This window comes from Drechmeria coniospora, chromosome 02 (assembly GCF_001625195.1).
Source record: "Drechmeria coniospora strain ARSEF 6962 chromosome 02, whole genome shotgun sequence".
Taxonomy (NCBI): Eukaryota; Fungi; Ascomycota; class Sordariomycetes; order Hypocreales; family Ophiocordycipitaceae; genus Drechmeria; species Drechmeria coniospora.
The window spans coordinates 7,453,451-7,474,838 of record NC_054390.1 but is presented as its reverse complement, the minus strand read 5'-3'; the positions used below and the strand labels follow the sequence as shown (position 1 = coordinate 7,474,838).

General features: G+C 58.1%; 7 protein-coding genes across 7 annotated transcripts; 4 read left to right on the top strand and 3 right to left on the bottom strand.

Annotated features, from left to right (window-relative positions):
• Positions 1-2,040: 2,040 nt before the first annotated feature.
• DCS_05166 (uncharacterized protein) lies at positions 2,041-3,337 on the bottom strand (the record flags this gene model as incomplete). The annotated part of the gene is made up of 3 exons (XM_040802472.1): positions 2,041-2,274; positions 2,350-2,657; positions 2,719-3,337. The coding sequence occupies 3 exons, from the start codon at positions 3,335-3,337 to the stop codon at positions 2,041-2,043; spliced, it is 1,161 nt and encodes a 386-aa protein (XP_040657505.1).
• A 3,135-nt stretch (positions 3,338-6,472) lies between these two features.
• Positions 6,473-7,848, bottom strand: DCS_05165 (Cell cycle control protein cwf17; the record flags this gene model as incomplete). The annotated part of the gene is made up of 3 exons (XM_040802471.1): positions 6,473-6,612; positions 6,727-7,482; positions 7,533-7,848. The coding sequence occupies 3 exons, from the start codon at positions 7,846-7,848 to the stop codon at positions 6,473-6,475; spliced, it is 1,212 nt and encodes a 403-aa protein (XP_040657504.1).
• A 645-nt stretch (positions 7,849-8,493) lies between these two features.
• On the top strand, positions 8,494-9,157 carry DCS_05164 (putative BET3; the record flags this gene model as incomplete). The annotated part of the gene is made up of 3 exons (XM_040802470.1): positions 8,494-8,513; positions 8,568-8,790; positions 8,846-9,157. 3 exons carry the CDS (start codon positions 8,494-8,496, stop codon positions 9,155-9,157), a joined length of 555 nt encoding a protein of 184 aa, XP_040657503.1.
• A 3,161-nt stretch (positions 9,158-12,318) lies between these two features.
• Positions 12,319-15,107, top strand: DCS_05163 (SOM1 protein; the record flags this gene model as incomplete). The annotated part of the gene is made up of 5 exons (XM_040802469.1): positions 12,319-12,810; positions 12,915-13,087; positions 13,146-14,532; positions 14,591-14,887; positions 14,952-15,107. 5 exons carry the CDS (start codon positions 12,319-12,321, stop codon positions 15,105-15,107), a joined length of 2,505 nt encoding a protein of 834 aa, XP_040657502.1.
• Positions 15,108-16,325: 1,218 nt separating this feature from the next.
• Positions 16,326-17,215, bottom strand: DCS_05162 (meiotic recombination protein DMC1; the record flags this gene model as incomplete). The annotated part of the gene is made up of 2 exons (XM_040802468.1): positions 16,326-16,831; positions 16,891-17,215. The coding sequence occupies 2 exons, from the start codon at positions 17,213-17,215 to the stop codon at positions 16,326-16,328; spliced, it is 831 nt and encodes a 276-aa protein (XP_040657501.1).
• An 878-nt stretch (positions 17,216-18,093) lies between these two features.
• Positions 18,094-18,342, top strand: DCS_05161 (TOM core complex subunit Tom6; the record flags this gene model as incomplete). The annotated part of the gene is made up of 2 exons (XM_040802467.1): positions 18,094-18,225; positions 18,289-18,342. 2 exons carry the CDS (start codon positions 18,094-18,096, stop codon positions 18,340-18,342), a joined length of 186 nt encoding a protein of 61 aa, XP_040657500.1.
• Positions 18,343-19,131: 789 nt separating this feature from the next.
• Positions 19,132-21,289, top strand: DCS_05160 (uncharacterized protein; the record flags this gene model as incomplete). The annotated part of the gene is made up of 2 exons (XM_040802466.1): positions 19,132-19,609; positions 19,692-21,289. The coding sequence occupies 2 exons, from the start codon at positions 19,132-19,134 to the stop codon at positions 21,287-21,289; spliced, it is 2,076 nt and encodes a 691-aa protein (XP_040657499.1).
• Between the last annotated feature and the right edge of the window lie 99 nt (positions 21,290-21,388).

Genomic DNA, 21,388 nt, shown 5'->3' with positions numbered 1-21,388 from the left:
CTGCTGTCTAACCTTGCGGCCAACACGCTACTAATTCCCTAGTTGCACTAATAGGTAGTAGGTGCTACTGAAGCAAGTACCGAGTATACAGTACCTGATAGCGCATGTACAACGTATTGTGCAGTACTTGCAGTATTTACTTGAGTAAGGATGAACCGACGGTAATGTTCGAATCCGCAGTACAAGTAAGTACACCTACATGTCGGTACCTGATTCGTTCAGCCTCGGTTGCGGGATCGCATGTACCTACCTACGCCTTCAGCGCTCACCTCTCATACTTAGTATGTGTGCACTTACTTACTTACTACTAGGTAGTAAGTACTAAGGCACCTACTTATTAGCAGGATATACTGACACATATACGGTGCGTGTACGGAGTATCACTGTACGGAGTATTCATAAAGTACGGAGTACCTACGTCTACACGGGAACATGTACAGGTACACTCTCATGCGAGCATGCTCGTTCAAGTGGCCAGCCGCCTTCGGCCTCATCTTGCCACCTTGTACGAATACTTGTGATGGTTCGATCATTCGGCAGTATTATGGCAAGCTACCGTTGGTGGTAGGAATGAACAGCGGCGGGCAGCCTGCAGGTGCCAGAGGTAGGGAGGACTAAGATACTCCGTACGAGTGCCAATATTAATATAGTAATACTTGCATGGAATTATTCGCAGTTGTGCCATGCGAGAACGGAATACGGAGTAAGGGTACGGAGTACATGTCGATTACAATCGCGCCGTCAACTATTACTCCGCAGCACGAGGACAAGTACAACTACTGACTTTGCAAGTACAGGTACTTAAGTAGTAGTAGATGCAAGTAAGTAAGTACTTACGAAGCACAAGTGTATGTACAATGACTTGTCAGGTAGAACTCCGTCTCAGAGTGGCAGAGTGGCAGTACTTGCAGGTGCACCGAAGTCCATACTAGGTACTTATTCATACAAACACCACCGCTGCAGGTTGACCCTCCGTACTCTGTAATACTTGCTAAAGCATGAATACTTGACTATTAGTGCTGTACGGAGAACACAAAAAAGCAATACTAGGTAGGTAGGGAGTATGATAATTGCACTCTACCTAGGTACGTACGGTACAGTGCAGAGGACAGCAATTTTGTAATAAGTATGTACTGTACTGTACTTACAGAGTACTCCGGACAGTACGCTGAATTATGTACGGAGTACGCAGTACTGTGCTCCGTAATATCAAGCACAGTACGGAATACTTTAGCGCACCGAAGCAGTGGGTCCTGTACCAATCATCGCTCGGCCGTTACCCCTCGATTTTCCAGCGTAAATCTCGATGGAGGACGACGAAGCTAAAATTTTACCCCTTTCCATAGCGCCGTGTGATGGGCGTCGCAACTGTGTCGTCAGGGTCGCCGGGCCTTTGGGCCTTTGATAATGAAGGGGAAAGCACGGAGAACGCTGCCGTCGTCCATTCGAGAGAGGTGCTGGCAAGCACCGAGGGAAGAGCCAGTTTGAAGTTTCACATCAGTTCGCCCCGTTTGCGTCGTTCTTCACTCCGGCAACGGTCCACGGTCCGTCGGCTCTTGCGCCGTCGGTCCTCACCACCCCCCTCCTTGACTGCCGTCGGGAAAGGCGTCGGACAGGTGCGCGCCAAGGTATACTAGTCAGTCACGACACACGAAAGGCAGATTGAATAGTTGATTGAAGTATCGTAGCACTCGTACGTATGTCGAGACGGTGGCTAGCAACACACGGCCGATGCAAGTTACCGTTCCCTGCTCGTCCGAATCCGAACGAAGAGGAATCAACTTCGCCTCACGCAAGAGGAGAGCGAGCTCCTTCAAGATTCAGAGAATATGACATGTCCGTTCCTCGCAACGTTGCGGCGCCTCGGTGAATGCACATGCCGTGTGCGGGCGCACGGGCGCACGGGTGCACGGGGAGCACATGACGCTTTCTCTCGAGGCCGCTCGGGACTCCCTCGGCCAGATTGGCGCGAGATGGAGAGTAAACGCTACAGGGTATGAAATGCTCGCGCCACGTCCTGCTTCCCGCTCTAGGCCTCAATCAGAAGGGTGCATCGGGACCGGGCGGTTGCCTCTGCGTCGCCCTCACGGCGTCGGAGGTGTAAATAAAACTCGTGGGCGGGGCCACGGACCGCGGCCTCGCTTCGACAACGTACGATATGCCGTCGTCGGACGCGTACGACGGCGGCCTTGGCCCGGGTTGGTTCTCAAGCCGCAATGGGTTCGGCTCGGCGTTGGCGTTTCGCTGCCAGAATAGCATGTTGGGGTCCACTCGCTGTCGGGAAGAGCACCGTCAGCGGCCGGATCGCCTCGCGAATGCAGGCACAGGGCCACGGTGTCCACGACTCACCACGCTCTCGCGCCAGAGGCCGTAGGCCGGCGGGTGCAGCTGGCCGGCCTCTCTCTCGATGCCGACGGCGTCCTCGTCTCGGGCGAGCACGACCGGTATCGGCTTCGGGGGAACGGCGTAGCCGCGGTGGCCCATGATGTCGGGGACCGGCGGCCGGCGTCGCCTGCTGAGGCGGTCTGGTTGGAATTTGAGCAGCAGCAGTCGCACAAGGCTGTAGGCGAAGATGGAGGCGACGGCGAGGATGACGAGGAGGATGGCGATGGTGAGCTCCCCCTGGCGGATGTTTTGCGTCACGGTGAGAGCGACATCTGGCCCAAGTTAGCCGCTCACCCCTCTCCCCCTTGGTGACGGGCAGGGCAGGTGACGTACAGACGGCCAGCAGGGACGCGGCGGCGATGCCGGAGACGAGGCAGGTGACGATGTGCAAGCGCGTGCGTCGAGATTGGACGGAGCCGAGGCAGAAGAGGCAGCGCCTCCGGGGCCGTTCTTGGCCCTCGTCCTGGCCGTCCTGACCCGGCTCCCCGGCGACGGCGACCTGGCCGGTGCGGTGCAGCGGCGTCATGGGCATGGGGAGAGTGGCCGCTCGCCGCAAGTGGCTCCTCGGCGGTGCCGTCACGACGTTCCCCGGCGTCGACAGATGTCGTTGCGGCACAAAGGGCGATGGAGAGGAAGGCGAGGGTGACGGCCCTGCCGGGGTCCGATGGCCCTCGTCGCCGTGACGGTGACGATGAGTCGTCGACGCAATCGAAGCTCTCGTCATCCACGTCCGCGGCTTCCGCCCTGGTCGGTCGCCACGTCCGGGCAGGTATCTCCTCGAGTTCGACTCGTCCATCGGATGCACGGGCCGTGATTCTGGGTTCGTCGCCGTCTCGCCGAGTCGTCGTGGCGCCGATTCGTCTCGTGACGAGCGCCGCTCCCGCTGTTCCCTCCGAACTCGGGAGAAGGGATTGGACCGGAGCATCTCCATCGCACGCTCGACGGGTGCCATCCTGTGGCGAGCCCGGGGACTGACGAGTCCTGCCGAGAGCGTGCAGGTGGTGCGTCTGCAAGTGGTGCGTCGGCGAGCGGTGCGTCGGCGAGTGGTGCGTTTGCGAGCGGTGTGTCGTGCCGGTGTTAGTCGTCGACTCGAAGCATCATGCAATGCAGTTCGCTGCCCAGATAAAGGAATCGAACGGACGAGTCGGGGAAGCAATGAGCAAAAAACAGTCGAAACAAACGCACGAGGGAACGTCAACAGCCTCCTTCCGTCCGTCTTCGACCGTTCCACCGCCCTTGAGAATGGTGCGAGAGGGAAGCGAGGGAAGCAAGCGCCATGTGCCTATCGCCAATTGTCTCGGTCGTCAACTCGAGCGCCTAGGCGGGAATAATAGGTGCACAGTTGCAGCTCGGTACTTGTATCTCAGCTATTATTACTAGCCTGCCGTGACAGTACAGCGCTGAGGAGCGCCGCTGGCTCGTGACAACGTAAGTACACCTACAGCACGGCCGTTGGCTGGCCGGTCGATGGTGGAGCGGCGCCAGAAAGCCACTTCCGAATGCAGCCAACTGCCAAGTAGGCTACACCGCCAGTAATTTCGGGTCCAGCAGTCCGCGCTCGCCTGTGCAGTGTGTACACGTAGTCTTCGCTGAAGCCGGGAGGAGGTGGACCGACCGCTTCGCTCGAGGGAGGTGGAAGTGGTCGATAAATTAAAATTGAAATCCAGAGAGAGAATGGCGCCTGGACGGTGACTTGCCGACTGAGCGATGGCCCGTGTGGGTTGACGGGGGGGGGGGAGGGGGGGGGGGGGGGAGACGCTCCCTCGACTCCCAATTCCATTCGGAGGCAGCGCAGCAGCATCGAGCGAGGCTGGGAGCGGGACCGAGAAGGGGACGTTGCCATGGCCGTGGATGCTCGTGCATGCACTCACACGCGTGCTGCTGCGAGAAGGTACGTGTCACAATGTCATCATGATGAGGTAGTTGCGGTTGCGAGTGCGAGGTGGACGTTGGGTCGGATGATCAATACGCTCCCATCTTTGTCCTCTCTGCGACAACGTGCGCGTCCACGGGGCAGAGCCCAAACGTCAGGCGAAGCGATGCGACGCGGAAGCAGCCCCTGGGACGGCGAGGGGTATTATTACCACGACTCGTTCCCGTCGGCGGTCGCCTGCCAACAGCCATTACCGGCAGCGTCAAGCAGCAAGGCCTACTCCTCCGTAATTACTTGCATGTACTCCGTACAACGCAAGTAGTTGCAGGTACTTGGACGTACCGTCCGGAGTACAACTATTATTACCCCGTACTCCGTACAAGGTATGGAATACTCCGTACCATGGCAGTAGAAGCAAGTACCGAGTATGAATAATACATCCGCCGTGCTGTATTACTCCGTATCGGGACTTGATAATACATGAACAAGCAAATCACACGAGAACAGGTACGAGTACGAGGACAAAATACACCGCACGGGATACGGGGTACGCAGATACGAGTCGCGCGCCCCTGGAGGAGAAGGGGAAGGGGGGAGGAGAAAAAGGAAATATCGGCCATGGACGTTCTACAAAAGACGGGCGACCCGCGCACGGCCAGCCGCATACCTGTTTCTGCTGCACCTAGACTGGAAAGGGGGGGGAGGAAGTGGAAAAGAGATGTGAGTGGGAGATGCGGGTGGGAGATGCGGTGTGGGAGAGGAGATGCGGGACAGGAGACGCGGACAAGACGCAGTGAGAAATGGAAAAGGACACGGCGGAAGTACGGAAACGGTGGGAGAAGGGCAACGGTGGGAGAAGGGCAACGGTGGAAGAAGGGCAACGGTGGAAGAAGGGCAACGGTGGAGGTTAAGTGCAATTCGATGCCAGCCGCGACGCGCAGACCCTGTCCCAGGGCGCAGGCCGATGGGCGGCTGGAACATTGGACGTGTTTGGAGAACCCCGTATAATTTATCAAGTATTAATACAGTACGTTTCCAACGCTGGGAATCGCTCACGTGTCACGTCACCGTCAATGTGCGGAGTGCTCACGCCCACACTTCGAATGCGGTGCAGACATGTTAGTACGGCGACAAGGATTCATCCGAGGCAGTCGAGAGAGCCGGCATACAGCATCCCTGCCTGCACTTCGAGCCAACGGCAGAATACTGCCTACGGTGCAGTCATTGCCTCTTCAAATGCGGATGAGTAGGTAGGTGGTATGTGTGCATGTACTCCATATACGCCTATGAATATGCAGGTGGTATGAGTACATGTATTACGCCATATAAGCCGTATGAATATGTAGGTGGTACGTGTACATGCATTACTCCATATACGTCGCGCAACTGTACAGTACGGGCGCATGTAGCGGCACTTGTCACTGATCCTATTCTGTGCGTGCAGTCTTCTGGCTCGGCCAATCTTCCATCAGTAGGCCGGCACTCGCTTTTCATGAGTCCGAGCAGGCCTTGGAACATTGGAACACCATGGAACGGGATCAACGCAATCCTCCTTCTAGCGGTGTATCCTGGTGTATCCAGAATCCTTGGCGATGCGCTCGCTGTACGGAGTACCAGTACTCCGTAATGCTTGCACGCTTTTCAGTGCACGCGGTGCACCCCTGCTCCCACGCGGCCTCCCATCTCGAGCACGGCATATGGCTGTCCAGATGAGGGGGCGCGGGTGCTGCGTTGCCAGGCATACGACTGGTGCGAATTCCTCGCACAGACACTCGACGTCTTCCGAAAACACTCCGCGTGCAAGGTCGTCACGTCCTTGGACCCCGCCGGCGCGACCGATCGTCCTCGCTCGTCGAGGCACAAGCCTGTCGACCGTTTGCGAGCCCCAAACGCATCCCCGTCGCGTGGCCGTCGTCCTGGGAGTCGACGACTTCACGGCGAGACACGAGGGCCGCGCATCCGGAGCACTGCCTCGTACATTCTCCCCCGTTTCTGCTTCGGGCACGTGCTCGTGCTCATACGCGCAACGCAGCATCGTCTCCATGCCGTGCTAGTACACACAGCGGCCGCCCCGTGCCGTCATCGAAATCCCAAAACGCCTTCGCTCAATGCAAAACCTGCCAGGCCAACGGCACAGAGTCTGAAGCAGGCCGCACACCAATCCCGCCCGACCTCCATCGTCCCGTCCTCCTTCCTGCTCATCCTCCTTCCTGCTCATCCTGCCTCTTGCACGTCCTCCGTCGTCGTCGTCGTCGTCGTCGTGTCGTCGGGCTCCCCCCTTCGCCCACCTGGCCCATCAGGTGCGCCTCCGCCGTCAAGTCTCCGATCGGGCACCTCGCGCTTTCTACGGCCCCCTATGCGAGTTCGCCGAGCAACATGGTACGGTCCGAGGATGCGGAAAGAACTGTCGTCACGGTCAGCGTCGAGGAAAGCATGGCATCCCGCATGAGCCCCCCCTCTGTACTTACTTATCGGCTCCTTGCCGGGCGAAAACTCGGCGCAGTTCACGGCGCCCCGGTGACCGGGAAGCTTGTACGCCAGCTTGCCCGTGTGCGTCGACCAGACGTTGACCGTTCCGTCCCCGGATCCGGCGGCGATCCTCTTGCCTTCCGAGTCCCACGAGACACCTGCGAGGTTCTTCTCGATGCCCACCGACGCGCCGTCAAAGGTGCGGATGAGCCTCTCCGTCGGCGCAAACGGCCGAATGTCCCACGTCTTGACCGTGCCGTCCATGGCGTACGAGACGAGAGACTGCGAGTCGGGCGAGACGCGGAGCGACGTGATGGTGTCTGCGTGCCCGAGCATCGAGTAGACCATCGACTTCTTCCGGACATCCCAGACCCGAATGTCGTTGTCGATGCCGCCCGAGTAGATTTCGTTGCCGGCTTGGGAGATGGCAACCGCCGTGATGGGAAAGTCGGTTTCGATGTAGTCCACGGCGTTCTTGCTTCGCGGGTCCCAGATGCCGATGGTCGAGTCGTCGCTGCCGCTGATCAGCAGCTCCTCGCCCCGGCGGTTGACGTCGACCGTGTTGATCATCTCCTCGTGGCCGACGTAGCGTCGAATGCGCGTCCCCGACGTCAAGTCCCAGCTGGCGAGGTGCATGTCGGCCGACGCCGTGTACAGCACGTCCGAGTCGCGCGACCACTGCAGGTCGAGGATGGCGCCCTTGTGGCCGTTGAGCAGTCCGTAATTTTCGCAGTCGCCGTACGTCCGCCAGAGCACTGGTCGAGTCAGCGGCAAAATCTACCCGGCGGGACAACCGAGTCCGTACTGATGCTCCGGTCCATGCCGGCCGAGGCAATGAGCGTGCCGGCGGGGTCGAACTTGGCCGCAAAGATCTCGCCCGAGTGTCCGCTGAGCTCCATCACGGGCGCCTGCAGTCCGCTCGTCCGCGGCGCCTGCGAGACGTCAGTCACCATCCGCCGACTCGACCCATGCATCCCCGTGGAACCCACCGTCTGGACGAGAGCGTTGCTCGACGCGTTGAGCCGAGCAAGAGCGCCCTCGGACGAGCCCACGTTTTGCCGCTTGACGAGCATCTGGGACGAGCCCGGCTCGCCATCGGCTGGCCGTTTTTCTGCCGACATGCTGACGGGACGGAGAGAGGTCGTGTCGAAATTCGGGAATTGCAATTTGCCTGTCGCCTTGACCGAACCCGCCTGCTGTGTGCGATGAAACTGCGACGACGTGTTGCACAACTTTTGCCGCGCAAGAGCTGCAGCCCACCAAACCTAGCGAGCCGTGTGTGGTGTGTAATATGTACGGAGTACGGAAGTAGCAATATTAGCCTCGAGTGCTCCATATTACCAGCAGCCAGTCAAGTACAGTATTACTGCTGCTGCTGCGCTGGGTGCCGTGCTCCGTACTCCGTACAGTAAGTGCACTTTCTCTCTCGGGCCGGCGGTTGTTCCTGGACCAGCGACCAGCTCCACCCGTCCTCGACCGTCATGACGCAGGTCGGAGTCGAGGCCAGCGGGAGACGGCATAGCCATCGTTGCTTTGACGACAACCGGCCATCATTCGGCGCCATCTTGCCTCGTAATCGGACATTTTCCCTCCGCCGCGCCGCGCAGCATCCAATCTCGACCAGGCGGCCACTGAGCTGAACCGTTCCATCCTCCGCTGCACTCGACGGTCGAGAGCGCGATGGCGGCAAGCAAGGCAACACGTGTGGGTGAAGAGTACGGTTCATCAACTGGATCCGTCGTCCCGTCCTAGTTTCCGTCGTGCTAATGGGCAGCAGGATCTGGAAGTGAGTGACTCGCCGTCGTCGAAGCACGTTGGCCGCCATCTAATCCCATGCCAGAACACGCATCGACAAGGTCAACGCCGAGTTGGTAACGCTGACGTACGGCACCATCGTCTCGCAGCTATGTCGGGACTTTGAGAGCGACTACGCCGAGGTGAACAAGCAGTTGGATAAGATGGGCTACAACATTGGCTTGCGCCTCATCGAAGACTACCTCGCCAAATCAAACACGATGAAACGGTGTGCCAACTTTCGCGAGACGGCCGACATGATAGCACGGGTACGGCAACCCAGCATCGGCTAGCCGTCCACCCTTTTCTGACGATGCATGGCAGATCGGTTTCAAGATATTCCTCAACATCACCCCCCAAGTGACCAACTGGACGAGCGACAATAACCAATTCTCCTTGGTCTTTGATGAAAATCCATTCGCCGACTTCGTCGAGCTACCCGATGACGGTCGCGCGCAAGACGAGCTCTGGTACTCCAACATCCTGTGCGGCGTCTTGAGGGGATCGCTCGAGATGGTCCAGATGCAGGTCGAGGCGCACTTCATCAGCGACGTGCTGCGGGGAAATGACACAACGGAGATGAGAGTGTCGCTGGTGCGGTACATTGACGACGAATTGCCCCCGGAAGATGACTGAGCGGCACGGGAAATGGCATGGAATTTTCTGCTGCCTGTCGCGATGTGGCGAGCAAGCTCGAAGGAGTTGTCACCCCCGCCGACGTTGGAGACGGACTGGAAGGACAGGGCTCCGATGGCCACGACGGAATTAGGTCGGTCCCTTCGGCCAAGCAGCCAATCGAGGCTGCCGCCCATGGTTCGATTTGTATGGGGTGAGTTGGGTCCACGTTGGCCCGATTGGTGGCGGGCGTGTGTGGGCGAGCTTGCTGGGAAACCTGGTGGAGCCCGTTCATGACAACCTCGCAACGGTGGCAAGCAAAGGTATTTTACCGACGGATGGAACCGTTCTCCTGGTGCCGCTATTAGCTGGTATCGGAGCTACAATACTCGGTGGAGGTTTGCATCTGATCAATTTCATGTTTCCTCGTGCCGTCTGCGTCATTGTTACCCTGGAGGCCATGGCGACTCTACCTCGCGGCGGCAAGCGAAACGGGACACGATACGGCTCTCCTCGGCCGCCGGCAAAACTCCAGGGCGTGCCTGGATACTTGGCGCTGATGCTGTGACGTTCATTCGAATCAATCTGCGTGACTACCAAATTCGTAAGCTACACCATTCACCGCAACACTGCCGATGTCGTTCGATGCGCCGCACCGCCGCATAGGGCAGGCGTGTTGTTGCCAACCAACTGACCGGCAGTTGGCCCGGCCTCATCGACTGACAATACCTTGCAGTGATCCTTGGTCTTACTGGTGTGGCAAAGGAGGCATCGAATTCCGCCACGATCCATACGATGCGCATCGGCGTAGTGACGGATCAGCAACGACCTAGCACGGGGCGTGGCAACCCACACGTTCGCCTTGAAGGTCTGGTCCGCTGCTTGGCAGTTTCTTCCGAAAGGTGTATGGGAACGGGATCGCCTTGGAAATGATCGCATGTTGCCATCCGCCGTGCTTGGAGGCTGCGGTTGCAAAGGAAATGCCACCCAATGTACGCTGCTCATTTTTGCCCTACTCTCTGTCGGGCGAGGTGGGAGCCTCTGATCGACAAGATCGGCACACTGATGTGACCACCTACGAGTGGGTGCCCTGCCAAACAGGTGGAGGTGGATACATGTAATATACATACAGTACTGTTCCTACGTTCCTACTGTACATATTATCGTAAGAAATATTTTGGCTAGACCAATTCTTCAAGTCGCTCGTGATATGATTCAAAGTTGCTTGATGGCCATTTGTCTGATTCTTCGTCCCCTTGACTTGCGCACTATTTGCATATGCACATCTTGCCCGACGGCACGCGCGAGATTGCCAAGTCTTGGACCCGGGAGCTTTTGTTTGCTTCCGTTTGCTACGAGACTACCTACTGCTTCACTTTGTACGTGACTCCATTCTGGATTTCACCGAAATCCCCTCCCCAAACAGCCGATACAGATTCTGCTCATTGGTCCAGCGCAATTGCGGGAGCTTGCCATTGCCCTCCGCACGGCAATGAAGCCACGAGATCAACATATCGTGCGCATACGCATGAAAATGGCATGACAGGGTAGGACAGCACAGGTACCTTGTGCGGCGAGAGCGCGAGACTGGCATGAGAGCCATCGTTGCCGCTGAGCGAGCATCCCAACTTAACGATCCACGCCGGATGCAGTGACGTCTTGCTGCCTCCTAGGCTCTTGGCATGAACAATCTGGTACTCGTGCTTGCCATGGTCGTGTCCGTAATCGTCCATGTAAATGATGATTTTTGTTTGCACCACCTCCAGCCGATACGTCATTTGCCCCGCGACCACATGGAGATATCTGCCTCAATAGGTGCGTGTACGCACCCATGCCATCGTCGCTGATGAGGACAATGAGACGTTAAAACGTTACGACTTAGCCTGCTGAGGCTTGCTGCATCGTGATTGGTCTCGACGCCCTATGACGGCCGGGTCCAGCCTGAGGCAGCAAGGCGAAAGCGTAGCGGGCCTAGAAATACGCCACTGGTCTGAGGCTTACGCCAGATGCGTGGTACAGCTCTCCCGCGAAACAGCCCCTAACAGCGCTCCGATGATGAGGCGACCCCTAAATGGAGGAGAAAAGTGCTGCTCGCCGTTGTGTCCTGGTGCTGAGGCGAGCGCACTAGCATTTTTCGCCTGTGCGCTCCTTTTCATTCACACGGTACGGTCGACATGTCCCGCGTGACCGTGGCTGACATGATCCGCACCGTGAAAGGCCCGCACTAAGCGAGCTGGCAGAGTGCCCTCTTCTACCGTGCGCCTCACACTTGCCGCACTATCTGCCTTTTCCCTGCTCCGAGCCCGCTCGCACTATACGAACGTTGACGAACGGGTACTACTTGTAACGCTTTCGCTCAGCATTTGCTCAATTGCGGACTGGAGAGGAACCTTGTCGTGCCATCTACCTCTTCCGCCTCCACTGTCGACCACCTAATTTATTATCTCCATACCGGACCTGCTCCTACCTGCACTTACGTCTATTATCCATTCATCCTGTGGCCCCGAATCCATCGCGACCATCGTCTCCACGGCCCAGCGCGTCAGTTATTGCGAGTCGCCGACGGCCACGGACCAACGACGACGACGACGACGACGACGAGCAACCAGCCGCGTCCTATTCGCCTCCACGCCGTCCTTTACCCCCGCGAGGTGCAGTTCCTCGACACCCCAAGTGACGCTGGACTGAACGTTGCGCACCGCGTGGGTGGTTCTGCAACCCCCAGCCCCCAGCTACACCACCGAGCCTCTCTGACTTTCTCGTCCGCCGCCTTTCTCTCTTTTTTGACATCAACCACCACACTATACCCCCCTCCCCCCCTCCCAAACGACACACGTATCTCGCAACCCCCCCCTCCTACTCTGCGTCGCCTGCAATTTCGGATCCAGGCCCCCCCTCCCCCCCTCCCTCCTCCTCCATCCGGACCGCCACAGAATTTGTTTCTACCATCGCGACAGAGCCAGATTCGTCTTCCGCTGGTCGACTGATCGCCCCTCGCACCACGGCCACGCCGGGTAGCTTTGTAGCGCTCCCGCGTTGCTGCTGCTAAATTTGGGCCTCGCCTCACACATTTCGGGCACTCGACTGGCAAATCTTTGCCGCCTGCCACCCGCTCTCCTCGCCATTCAACGTCGCCTCTTCGCAGACCCGCCGCCACGCCGCCGTCGCCGCCGCTCACGACCATGAATCCCAACGTCGGCCAGGCGAACATGAACCCCATGGGCGGGCCCGTTGGGGGTGCGCCGATGCCCATGATGAGCAACATCGCCGCCAACCCCCAGGCAGCCGCCGCGAGGCAGCAGCAGATCAACGACAACCAGCGCGGCGTCCTCAACACGTACATCTACGAATATTTCATTCGCTACGGCATGTTCGAGTGTGCTCGCTCCCTCCTCGCCAGCGACCAGCAGGTCAACGTCCACAAGGACGGCGCCGGTCGACGTCGCGATGAAAACGGCAACGTCATCAACGGCGCCGACGATGCCATGGACGCCGACTCCAAAGACGACATCGACTCCAAGCTCCCTCAAGACCTGCCACCCCCGAAGCTGCCGATGCCCGCCTCCGACACCTCCTTCCTCCACGAATGGTTCTGCCTCTTCTGGGACATATACAACGCCCAGCGTGCCAAGGGCGGAAACGGAACCGTCAACCAATACGTCGCCCACACTCAGGTACGTCGAACTGATTCACTCCTGCTCCCCGCCGTGTCCTCTCGTGCCGTGTGCTCGTCCTGTGTTCCCGACCCAGACTGACTCGCCCCCTCCCCCGTCGGCAGCAACAGTCTCGGCTGAAGCAGAACCAGCAGCAGGAACTGCTCCGCCAGATGCGCCCCGGCATGGACATGGCGGCGCAGCAGCAGTACATGCGCAACATGCAGAGCATGCAGAACGGCGCCATGGGCATGAAGCAGGGCAACCTTGCTCGCGCCGCCATGGCCAACAATCAAAAGTATGTCGAGACTCCGCGGAGCCTGCTTCGCGAGTTCTTGCCGCTGACCCTCGACCAGCCCTCAAATGATGCTGCAACAGGCCAAGCAGAACCAGATGCAGCGCGACCCGTCCGGTATGGATGCGAACCGCGAACGCCCCTCGTCCCCTGCCTCGGGCGAGAATGCGCCTTCGCCCTCCAAGCGGCAGCGCGTCGACGGCGGCGCCCCCTTCAACCCCAACCAACCTGGTGCCATGATGGCGAACGGACGTCCCGGCCAGGTCATGGCCGGTCAGCCGCTCGCCGCCAACCCCAACGCCGCCGCCGCCCACCACATGCTGACGGTGAACGGCATCAACCCCAACTCTCTCAATCCCCAGCAGTTCCAGAACTTCATCAACGCCCCCCCGGCTGCGCAGCAGAAATCCATCGCCACCTACTCCCAGAACCTCCAGCAACACCATGGTTCGCAGATGGGAAACAAACAGATGCCCAACGCCGGCGGCCCTCAAAGCCAGGGCTCCCCCATGATGGCCCAGGGCCCTGACGGGACCACCATGACCGCATTTTACAATCCTGGCGACATGTCCGGTCCCGGTGGCATTCGGCCCGGCCCGGGAGGCGCCCAGGGCGGATCCGGCAGCAACCACGCGCTGCAGGACTATCAGATGCAGCTGATGCTGTTGGAGCAGCAGAACAAGAAGAGGCTCATGATGGCCCGCCAGGAGCAGGATAGCATACCCGGCAGCTTACCCAGAGAAGGTCAGACACCTGGGGCGCAAGGACCAAACGGCCAGCCCTTCCCGGATGCCTCCCCCCAAGCGATGCGGACGGGAGCCTCTCCCAATCCTGCGGATCAGATGAAGCGTGGCACGCCGCAGATGAACAACTCGGGCGTGCCTTCGCCCGCGCCCGACGGCGGCCAGTCTCGTGAATCCCCGAACCCAGCGATGAACTTTATGGGCAACCACATCGACCCGAACATGGCACCGCATTTCTTCAACAAGGGAATGGAGGGCAACATGGCTGCCGCGCAAGCGCAGATGAACGGCATGCGACCCCCAAGCTCGCACCCCGGACAGCCGTTCAACGGTCAGATGACGCCCCAGCAAATGATGGTTGCTCGTCAACAGCAGCAGCAGCAGCAGCAACAGCAGGGTCAGCAGGGCCAGCAGCCCCAGCCAGGACAGCAACAGCAGGGCGCCCACCAGCAGTGGCAGCAAGGACCGAACGGACAGATGATGCCCCAGGACATGCAGCAACAGCAGCAGCAGCAGCCGCAGCCGCAGCCGCAGCAGCAGGGTACGCCTCAGCAGCGTTCCATGCCACCCCCTTCAGCACCTGCCGTGGCGACGAACAATCGCACAACCGCGTCCCCGCAGCAGGCCGCAGCCGCCCCTCCGACGCCGAATCAGAGCAACAAAGCGGCGCCGAAGAAGAAGGAGTCCAAGGCTGCCAAGGACAAGGTAAGCGTCGAGCGTGCCGTTTCACCCGTTTCGGCTTTCGTGCTAACGTATTCGACAGCGTGCTGCTGCCGCCGCGCAGAAGAAGGCAAGCCAGAACGCGGCCAACACGGCGGCAACGCCGGCGGGTGACAACGAGCCAGAGCCACCGACGCCCGCTACGCCGATGACGCCGGCGACCTCCGTCTTCAACAAGAACGTGCAGAATGGAGGCGGAGCAAGCGCCCAGGCGACGACGGCTGCACCAACTGTCACGGCGGCTGCGCCTGCTCCCACGCAAGGGCCCCCTATGCCGCAACAGACGCAGGGAGACCCAAACCAGAACGGTGCTATGAGCATGGACAACTTTGGCAGCATGGTTCGTCCCCCTCCCCCCCTCTTGCTCATCGTTACCCCAGCCGTCCGTTCCTAATCCAGCCCAGGTCGACTTTGGCACCATGGAGCTGGCCAACCCCTTGCAGTCGGGCGATGTCCTGAACGATTTTGATTTCGACTCGTTTTTGCACGAGGACAACAACGAACCCTTTGACTTCAACGGATTCTCGACGATGGAGGGGGGCGAGATTGGTGCCGAGTGAGAGGAGCAAGGAGTACGGGCCGGAGACGACTCGCACACAGTCTTTCCTTTCGTCACGTTGTTACAAGTCTAATCGGGCATCATTCGACGCGGCGTTCAATGGGGTCTTACATCATGGCTTACGCGGCGATCTGGGCTCCGGGAGGGTTCGACGTCTCTGTTTTGTGGTTCGAGACGGGGAAGGAGTCGTCCAATGTCGTTTTCACTTTTCTTTGTCTCATCTTCACCCTGCAAGCCAAGGAAAGGTATCGGACAGTGAGGAGGCGTCCAAGACGTTGCCGAGTTGTTTTTTTTGTTTGGTCTACACTACGTCATCGAGGCTCAAAGCATCGACACATACCACTTTGTATTGCAGATTCCGAGGCTAGATATTCATTTCCTAGTCGTACGTTCCCGTTGCTTCAGTCCCTCCGTGACGGAGGTAGTAGCATCTCTTTTCAGCATTCCTGTCACTGCCATCGACTGCACGATCACACGGGAAAATGTGTTCCCCGTGATTGGCGAAAGTGAGCATCGTGGGTAGCATCCGATTTGTTTCATGTGATGGTCAATGCCTTGCATGGGGCAGGTGAGGCTGGCATGCTCAGAGGAACGCTCCGCATATCTGTTTGCGAATCGAGCTCGAGTGAGCGTTGATGCGAGGCCCAAGTCATGGCAGCTCCAGGACACTGCTGTTACTCGAGACGCAAGTTGCTGATGGTGGGTTTGCGAATCCATACAAACGCCTGCCAAGGTGGGAGCTGGAGCATCCGTTTCATGGTGGCTGCTACGTGCGGTCCATTGAACAAGGGCGGATTGTATTGGATTCTGTACAGCAACTCCGCTCACAGTAGATAACGTGAAGCTTCATAAAAACTTTGCTCCTCGGGGGCCCTTGAAGACAGACACGGCATCTGATCTCTCACTTCCACAGAAAACCCTTGGAAGGATGTATTTATTGCTTTATTGCTGCACGGAGAAGCAATGAATCGCTCACCATCGAGGAGAGTGAAACATGACAAACAAGTGATGAGCTCACTCGACCTTTGCTCTGGCAGAAACTCGGCGTGTTGCCGGCGTTGCGGCTCGACGGGATTCCGATATGCGTACCCCGACCTTCTCGTTCTACGACACAGCCAGCGAGTTTCTTATTCACCTGAGCATCGCGCCTTCATGTTGGTGATGCATTGCCCAGTATGCGCCACGACTGGTCCCAAAGAACCCGTCGCAGGCAACTCACTTAGGCCAAGGCCGGACATGTAGGGCTCGGCAGGACGTTTGTGGGCGCATTCTCATCAACCAGCGGTTCTCCCAGCCGACGTCCCAGCTGAACGATGGTCTTCTCATACACACGAGCCGTGCCCAGGTAAATGTCCGCCTCGGCATCGTCGGCGTCCATGCCTTCCTCGTCGTCTTCATCGTTGCCCTCGCCTTCGCTTCCACTTCCGCTTCCGCTTCCGCTCTCGCTCAGCTCATGGCTCATCACCTCGGCCATGAGAAGGCGGGTCTGCTCCACAAGACTACGGCACCGGACCATATCGGTGACGCTCATGCCTGCCTGCGGGCCCGTTTGGAGGCCTGGCAGAAGCGCTCCGGAATCGATGTCTTTGCCGGCGAGGAGGCTGGCGAAGCAGTGGTCGAGCTTGCCGAGGAGGGCGAAGCTAAACTGCGGGTCTGGAGGAAAGGACGCAACATATTGCGTGAAGTCGCTCCCGAGTCGCAGGAGAAGCGGTATTTGCAAGCTCGCTGTGACGCGTTAGCAGGAGGTACCTTGTTTGGAAGGGGCCGATTTTCTTGCCACATACGAGTTGCTGTCTTCCACAAAACATCCACAAGGCTGTCTAGCTCCCGACACACCTCTTCAAAGCTGGTGAAGCCAGGTAGGGGATCTGACCTGTCTGGGCTGCCGCCCCGCTTGACGTAGCGGCGGCTTACATTTGTGAGCTCCTTTTCGACACGACGCCTTACCGAGTCTTCCAAACGCCCCCCCGGAAGCAGCGGTTCGCTCCTCGGGGGAGGCAGAGGCAGAAGGACACTAGCGGCGGACGATGGGACACGGTTGAGGTCTGGGGGGGGAGACAGAAGGCCATCGGGAGGGACCTGGGGTGTCGGCTGCGCATCGGCGGCCATGGGCAAGATTTGGGGCGGAGTGGAATGGGTCGAAAAATGATGCCGAGACGGTTGGTGGTGACGAGGAAGTATAGAAGGTTGGTACGCTTGCCGATGGCACTGATGTATCTCAGCAGATGCACAGGGCTGGCTGATGGCGGATGATGATGCTGGTCAACGTATTTGTCGACTCTGTCGTACTTCTGTGTCCGTGATTCACCACCAAATGTTTTTTGCTATGGAACAGATGGAACATCCATGAATCAGGAAATAGGAGAAAATCTGAGCATCGTGCTCTGCAGCTTGATCAAGGTATGCTGTGGTCGCTATGATAGCCTGTGTATCAAAGCTCTATTCCTGCATCGCACTTGATCGTGCTCCGCAGACATGACGCAAACAAGACCACGGGCTTGCACTGCAATAAGTGTGCGTGTACTTACTCCGTACTCCGTACAACAATTATGTAAGTACATGTATAGCAAGTGTACTCCGTACATGTACTGTACAGTACGGAGTCCCAAGTATCACTAACCCAGGGCGTGGGCCTGGACCACCGCTAGCAGTAGTTCAATACTAGCGAGCCAGTGTATACTGTACATGTACAGTACTTACTCCGTACAGTAACCATTGACGCTCGACGCTCCATTCTCCAAGTATTACGGTGTAATTACAGTGCTTGCTCTCCAACCAGCTACCGAGCACTCCGTACTGCCTGCTACTATCAGCTTGACACGGGTCCACAGCGCGAAACTGTTAGAGCGGCACTCCACGGCAGGCGCTGACCATTTTTTCGACTGACGCCCACTCCACTCTCGACATCGACTGCCAAACCTGCCTTCCGATCCGCTCGTTCGACCAACTCCCCAAACCGAAGCTTGCCTACCAACCTAATCGCCAAGATGCCTCCCAAACGCATGTACGTCGATGGCCCCGGCTCGCGCCGCGCACCAAAGGGTTTCGTTGCCTCCACCTACGAGACCCTGACCTCCTCCGAGAACGCTGCCGTCGTCCGCAGCATTGCCGTCTTCGGGGTAAGCAGACAGACACGAGCCGATCCGTGGCCCGATGACTGACAGATGTTTTTCTTGTTCAAGGCTGCCGTGGCCTTCCTTTCCAGCCCTTGGGGCGAGATTCTTCTGCCACCGTGAGTCCCTTGCTCTCCTCGTCCCTCCCGACTGTCGATGCCGACCCCGATCGACATGCCTGCAACCGGTCGTGGATTGTCGCTGATGATCAAGCCAGTCAGTGATGGAAATTTCCAAAAACCTAACGATGGAAAACGGCTTGGTCGCGTGCCCCGTCCTCCTCCAGGGCCAACGCGACCGTGTACATTAGCAGAGTCGACTGTTTGATTTTGGCCATCAATAACCATGTCGGGCATGGTCTGGAACAATGCAGATGAGAAGGGTGCGAGGACGGGCACAGAGATCGGCCTCATGCATCATGAGAGGGGATGCGATAAGATGGAGGGCAAGTTCGGAATGATAGACGAATTTACTGAGCCACATGCCGTTTGGACGACGGCTTCACCGCACTCCTTCCAGTTTTTGTCGATCGATACGCGAACAACGGAGGAGCGGAGCGTCTGAGCTGCGCCTTTCATGTTCTTCCAGGGTCCATGTGCGGAAACTCTAGTAAGAAGAATCAGCATGGTGCCGTGTACGTACGTGATTCGTGGTTGGTCGTCGGTTCCGAAATTCCTCAGATCTGATCCTCCCTGGCAAAAGGAATGCTCTTTCCCGTGCCATCTTGACCTTGATGAGGAGGAAAGCACCACCAGCTGCTGGTTGATGCTGCCGACTGGAGCATGTCGCCGACCAGCAGCTGCCATTCCGCGAGCTTGGGTGGATTGTCCGACTCGAGATCATTCTCAAAGCCATCCATTTGCGGCGTACGCCTTTCATCGAGCCAGTTCATGTGACCAGCTTGCCGTCGCCATGCCTTCAACCATTTCTCCTCCGCGTGCGGCCCTGAACCAGAGCTCCGCACCAAACCCTGATGGGACCTGTTCCCTCCCTCGTCTTCGTCCTGTCAGTGCCACCCGCGGTCCAAACCTGGCCCATCTGGTGTCCAAATTTGAGGTCCTTGATGCCTTGGCAAGCACAAACCAGCCAGCGCAGCCCAGGCCAGGTTCCATCTCGGGGCATTCGAGACAACGGATGACGCCAGCGGGCTTTGGAGAGCCAGTATCGCCCTCTCCGGCTGCGGTGTCATCCATGCCCGTCTTGTCTGTCTCTGCGGGTCCGGGCAGCGTCGGAGCGAGCTCTGGTGACTTCTTGCCGCGACGCGTACCATCCCCTATCCTCTCAGATCATAGCTCGACAACTAAGAGTTCAATGTATGGCTTGAGACCAAACTCGATCGTGGCGGAGCGAAGGATGTTCTTCGAAAGCGTGCCCTCAAGCGGCAACCTGGGTGAGTCGCTTGTCTTTCTCGGACGAGACCTGGCCTTGCAGACTCTGCTCTGGCCTGTCCTCTACCGTACTGACCGTCCAAGACGAGATCTCAACAACACCCCGGCAACGGCCAGACAATGTTCAGGAAACAATTCAAATCACGCCTAGCTGGCAAACCTTACGAGCTATCTCTCCAGCGTCGAGTTCAAGATCGGTTCAAACCGCACAGCAGGACTACCCGTCGTCGGCCAAACATTCCAGCCTTGCCTCTAAATGTCTTCCTACAACAAAGACATGCCCGGCCGTATTCCACTGCCAGGATGCTCAATCTGGGTGCTGGCTCATGGATGATAAAATGCAAGATGATGCCATCTCTGAGGCAGCCCCTTCGGCATTGGCGGCCAATACTGGTCCGGTCGATTCATGGATGCAGCCATGGTGGCAATCTCGAAAGCGACGCCACGCTGCGGATGCTCCCGGAACGATGACGCAGACGCCGACAGAGGGGGGAAATGGGGATATGCCAACGACTGCATCTGTCGGAGACTGTCCAAATGAAAGGCCATCCCCGTCGTCAGCGAAAAGTAGCAGCACCATCCGCGTCATGCGCGAGGCCAAGTCGGTATCAACGCCCGCGCAGGGGAAAATCAACACCCATTCGCCCATCATGGCAACTTTCCAGAAACGATTGTATCCTTTACGCACATCCATTCCGTCTTTGTCCATATCAATTCCGAAGAAACGACACGGGGCCTCTCCAGGAAATCAAGTACAGGCATCGACACGCCTTGAGCCAAGCAGCTCTGGTTTCTTCAATCGTTCTCCTACGCCCCAAGACTACTCAAACGACCATTTCTCAATTCATGATGGATCGAAGGCCATCCGGATCGAAACTTCGGACACGCCCAAGTCATGGCAGCTCCAAGACACTATTGGCCTCTTCGAGTCGCTGAACCGCCAACAAACCAGGGAGGAGACGGCCACAGGCAACCCCGGGTTGACCATCAACATGTCCGACGAAGCAGGCGATAGTATAAATGAGCGGCTCTCATGCCAGAAGCGACGAGTAGGTCTCGGTTCAGCCTTGGGAAAGTTGTCCGGGTCCTGGGGCAGACGACAGCCTGGCAGGTTGGCGGGCAGAACCCGACAAATGGCAGACGAGAATGTCAGCGGCAGCAAGACTAACGGCAAGAGAACTTCACCACATATCTACGGCAAAATAGAGGGACTTTCGGGCATGTTTGAGCCGAACTCTGTGTCCAGGGACTTGGTCGATATGAATGTCGGCTTGCCAACTGCAGCAATATCCACGATGGACGACCTATTCCCCGCCTCGTGGCATGATCGGACACATGAAGCCTGCTCCGCAAATGTATCACACGAGAGAGGCACTCTTGGCAATAACGAGTCCTTCGCATCGGATCTTCTGACGCGGGTGCTAGATGGTGCCTCCGATGCCGTCGCGAGTAGGACCGAATCTAGAGCCAGACTCTCGAGATCCGAGCCTGAAGCGTTGGGGAAGAGCAACAATCGAATGCCGAGTCGTCGTTGGACCTTGCGGGGCAGTGACACGGTCGTTGCACAAGTACGATGCACTTTGGAGCAACCGCGTCCACGAAGGGCAAACGAGATGAGGCGATTGGTGAGTCTCTGCAAGGACAGGGTGACTGTATGGAAGGGGAAAGGCCACACCGAGTAGCGTGGCAGTGGCCTATTCGGCCGACATGTGTGACTGCAGTATGGGATGCCGTCTTGCGATTCGGGGGGGAAGGTGATGATCGCTGGCCATTCAACATAT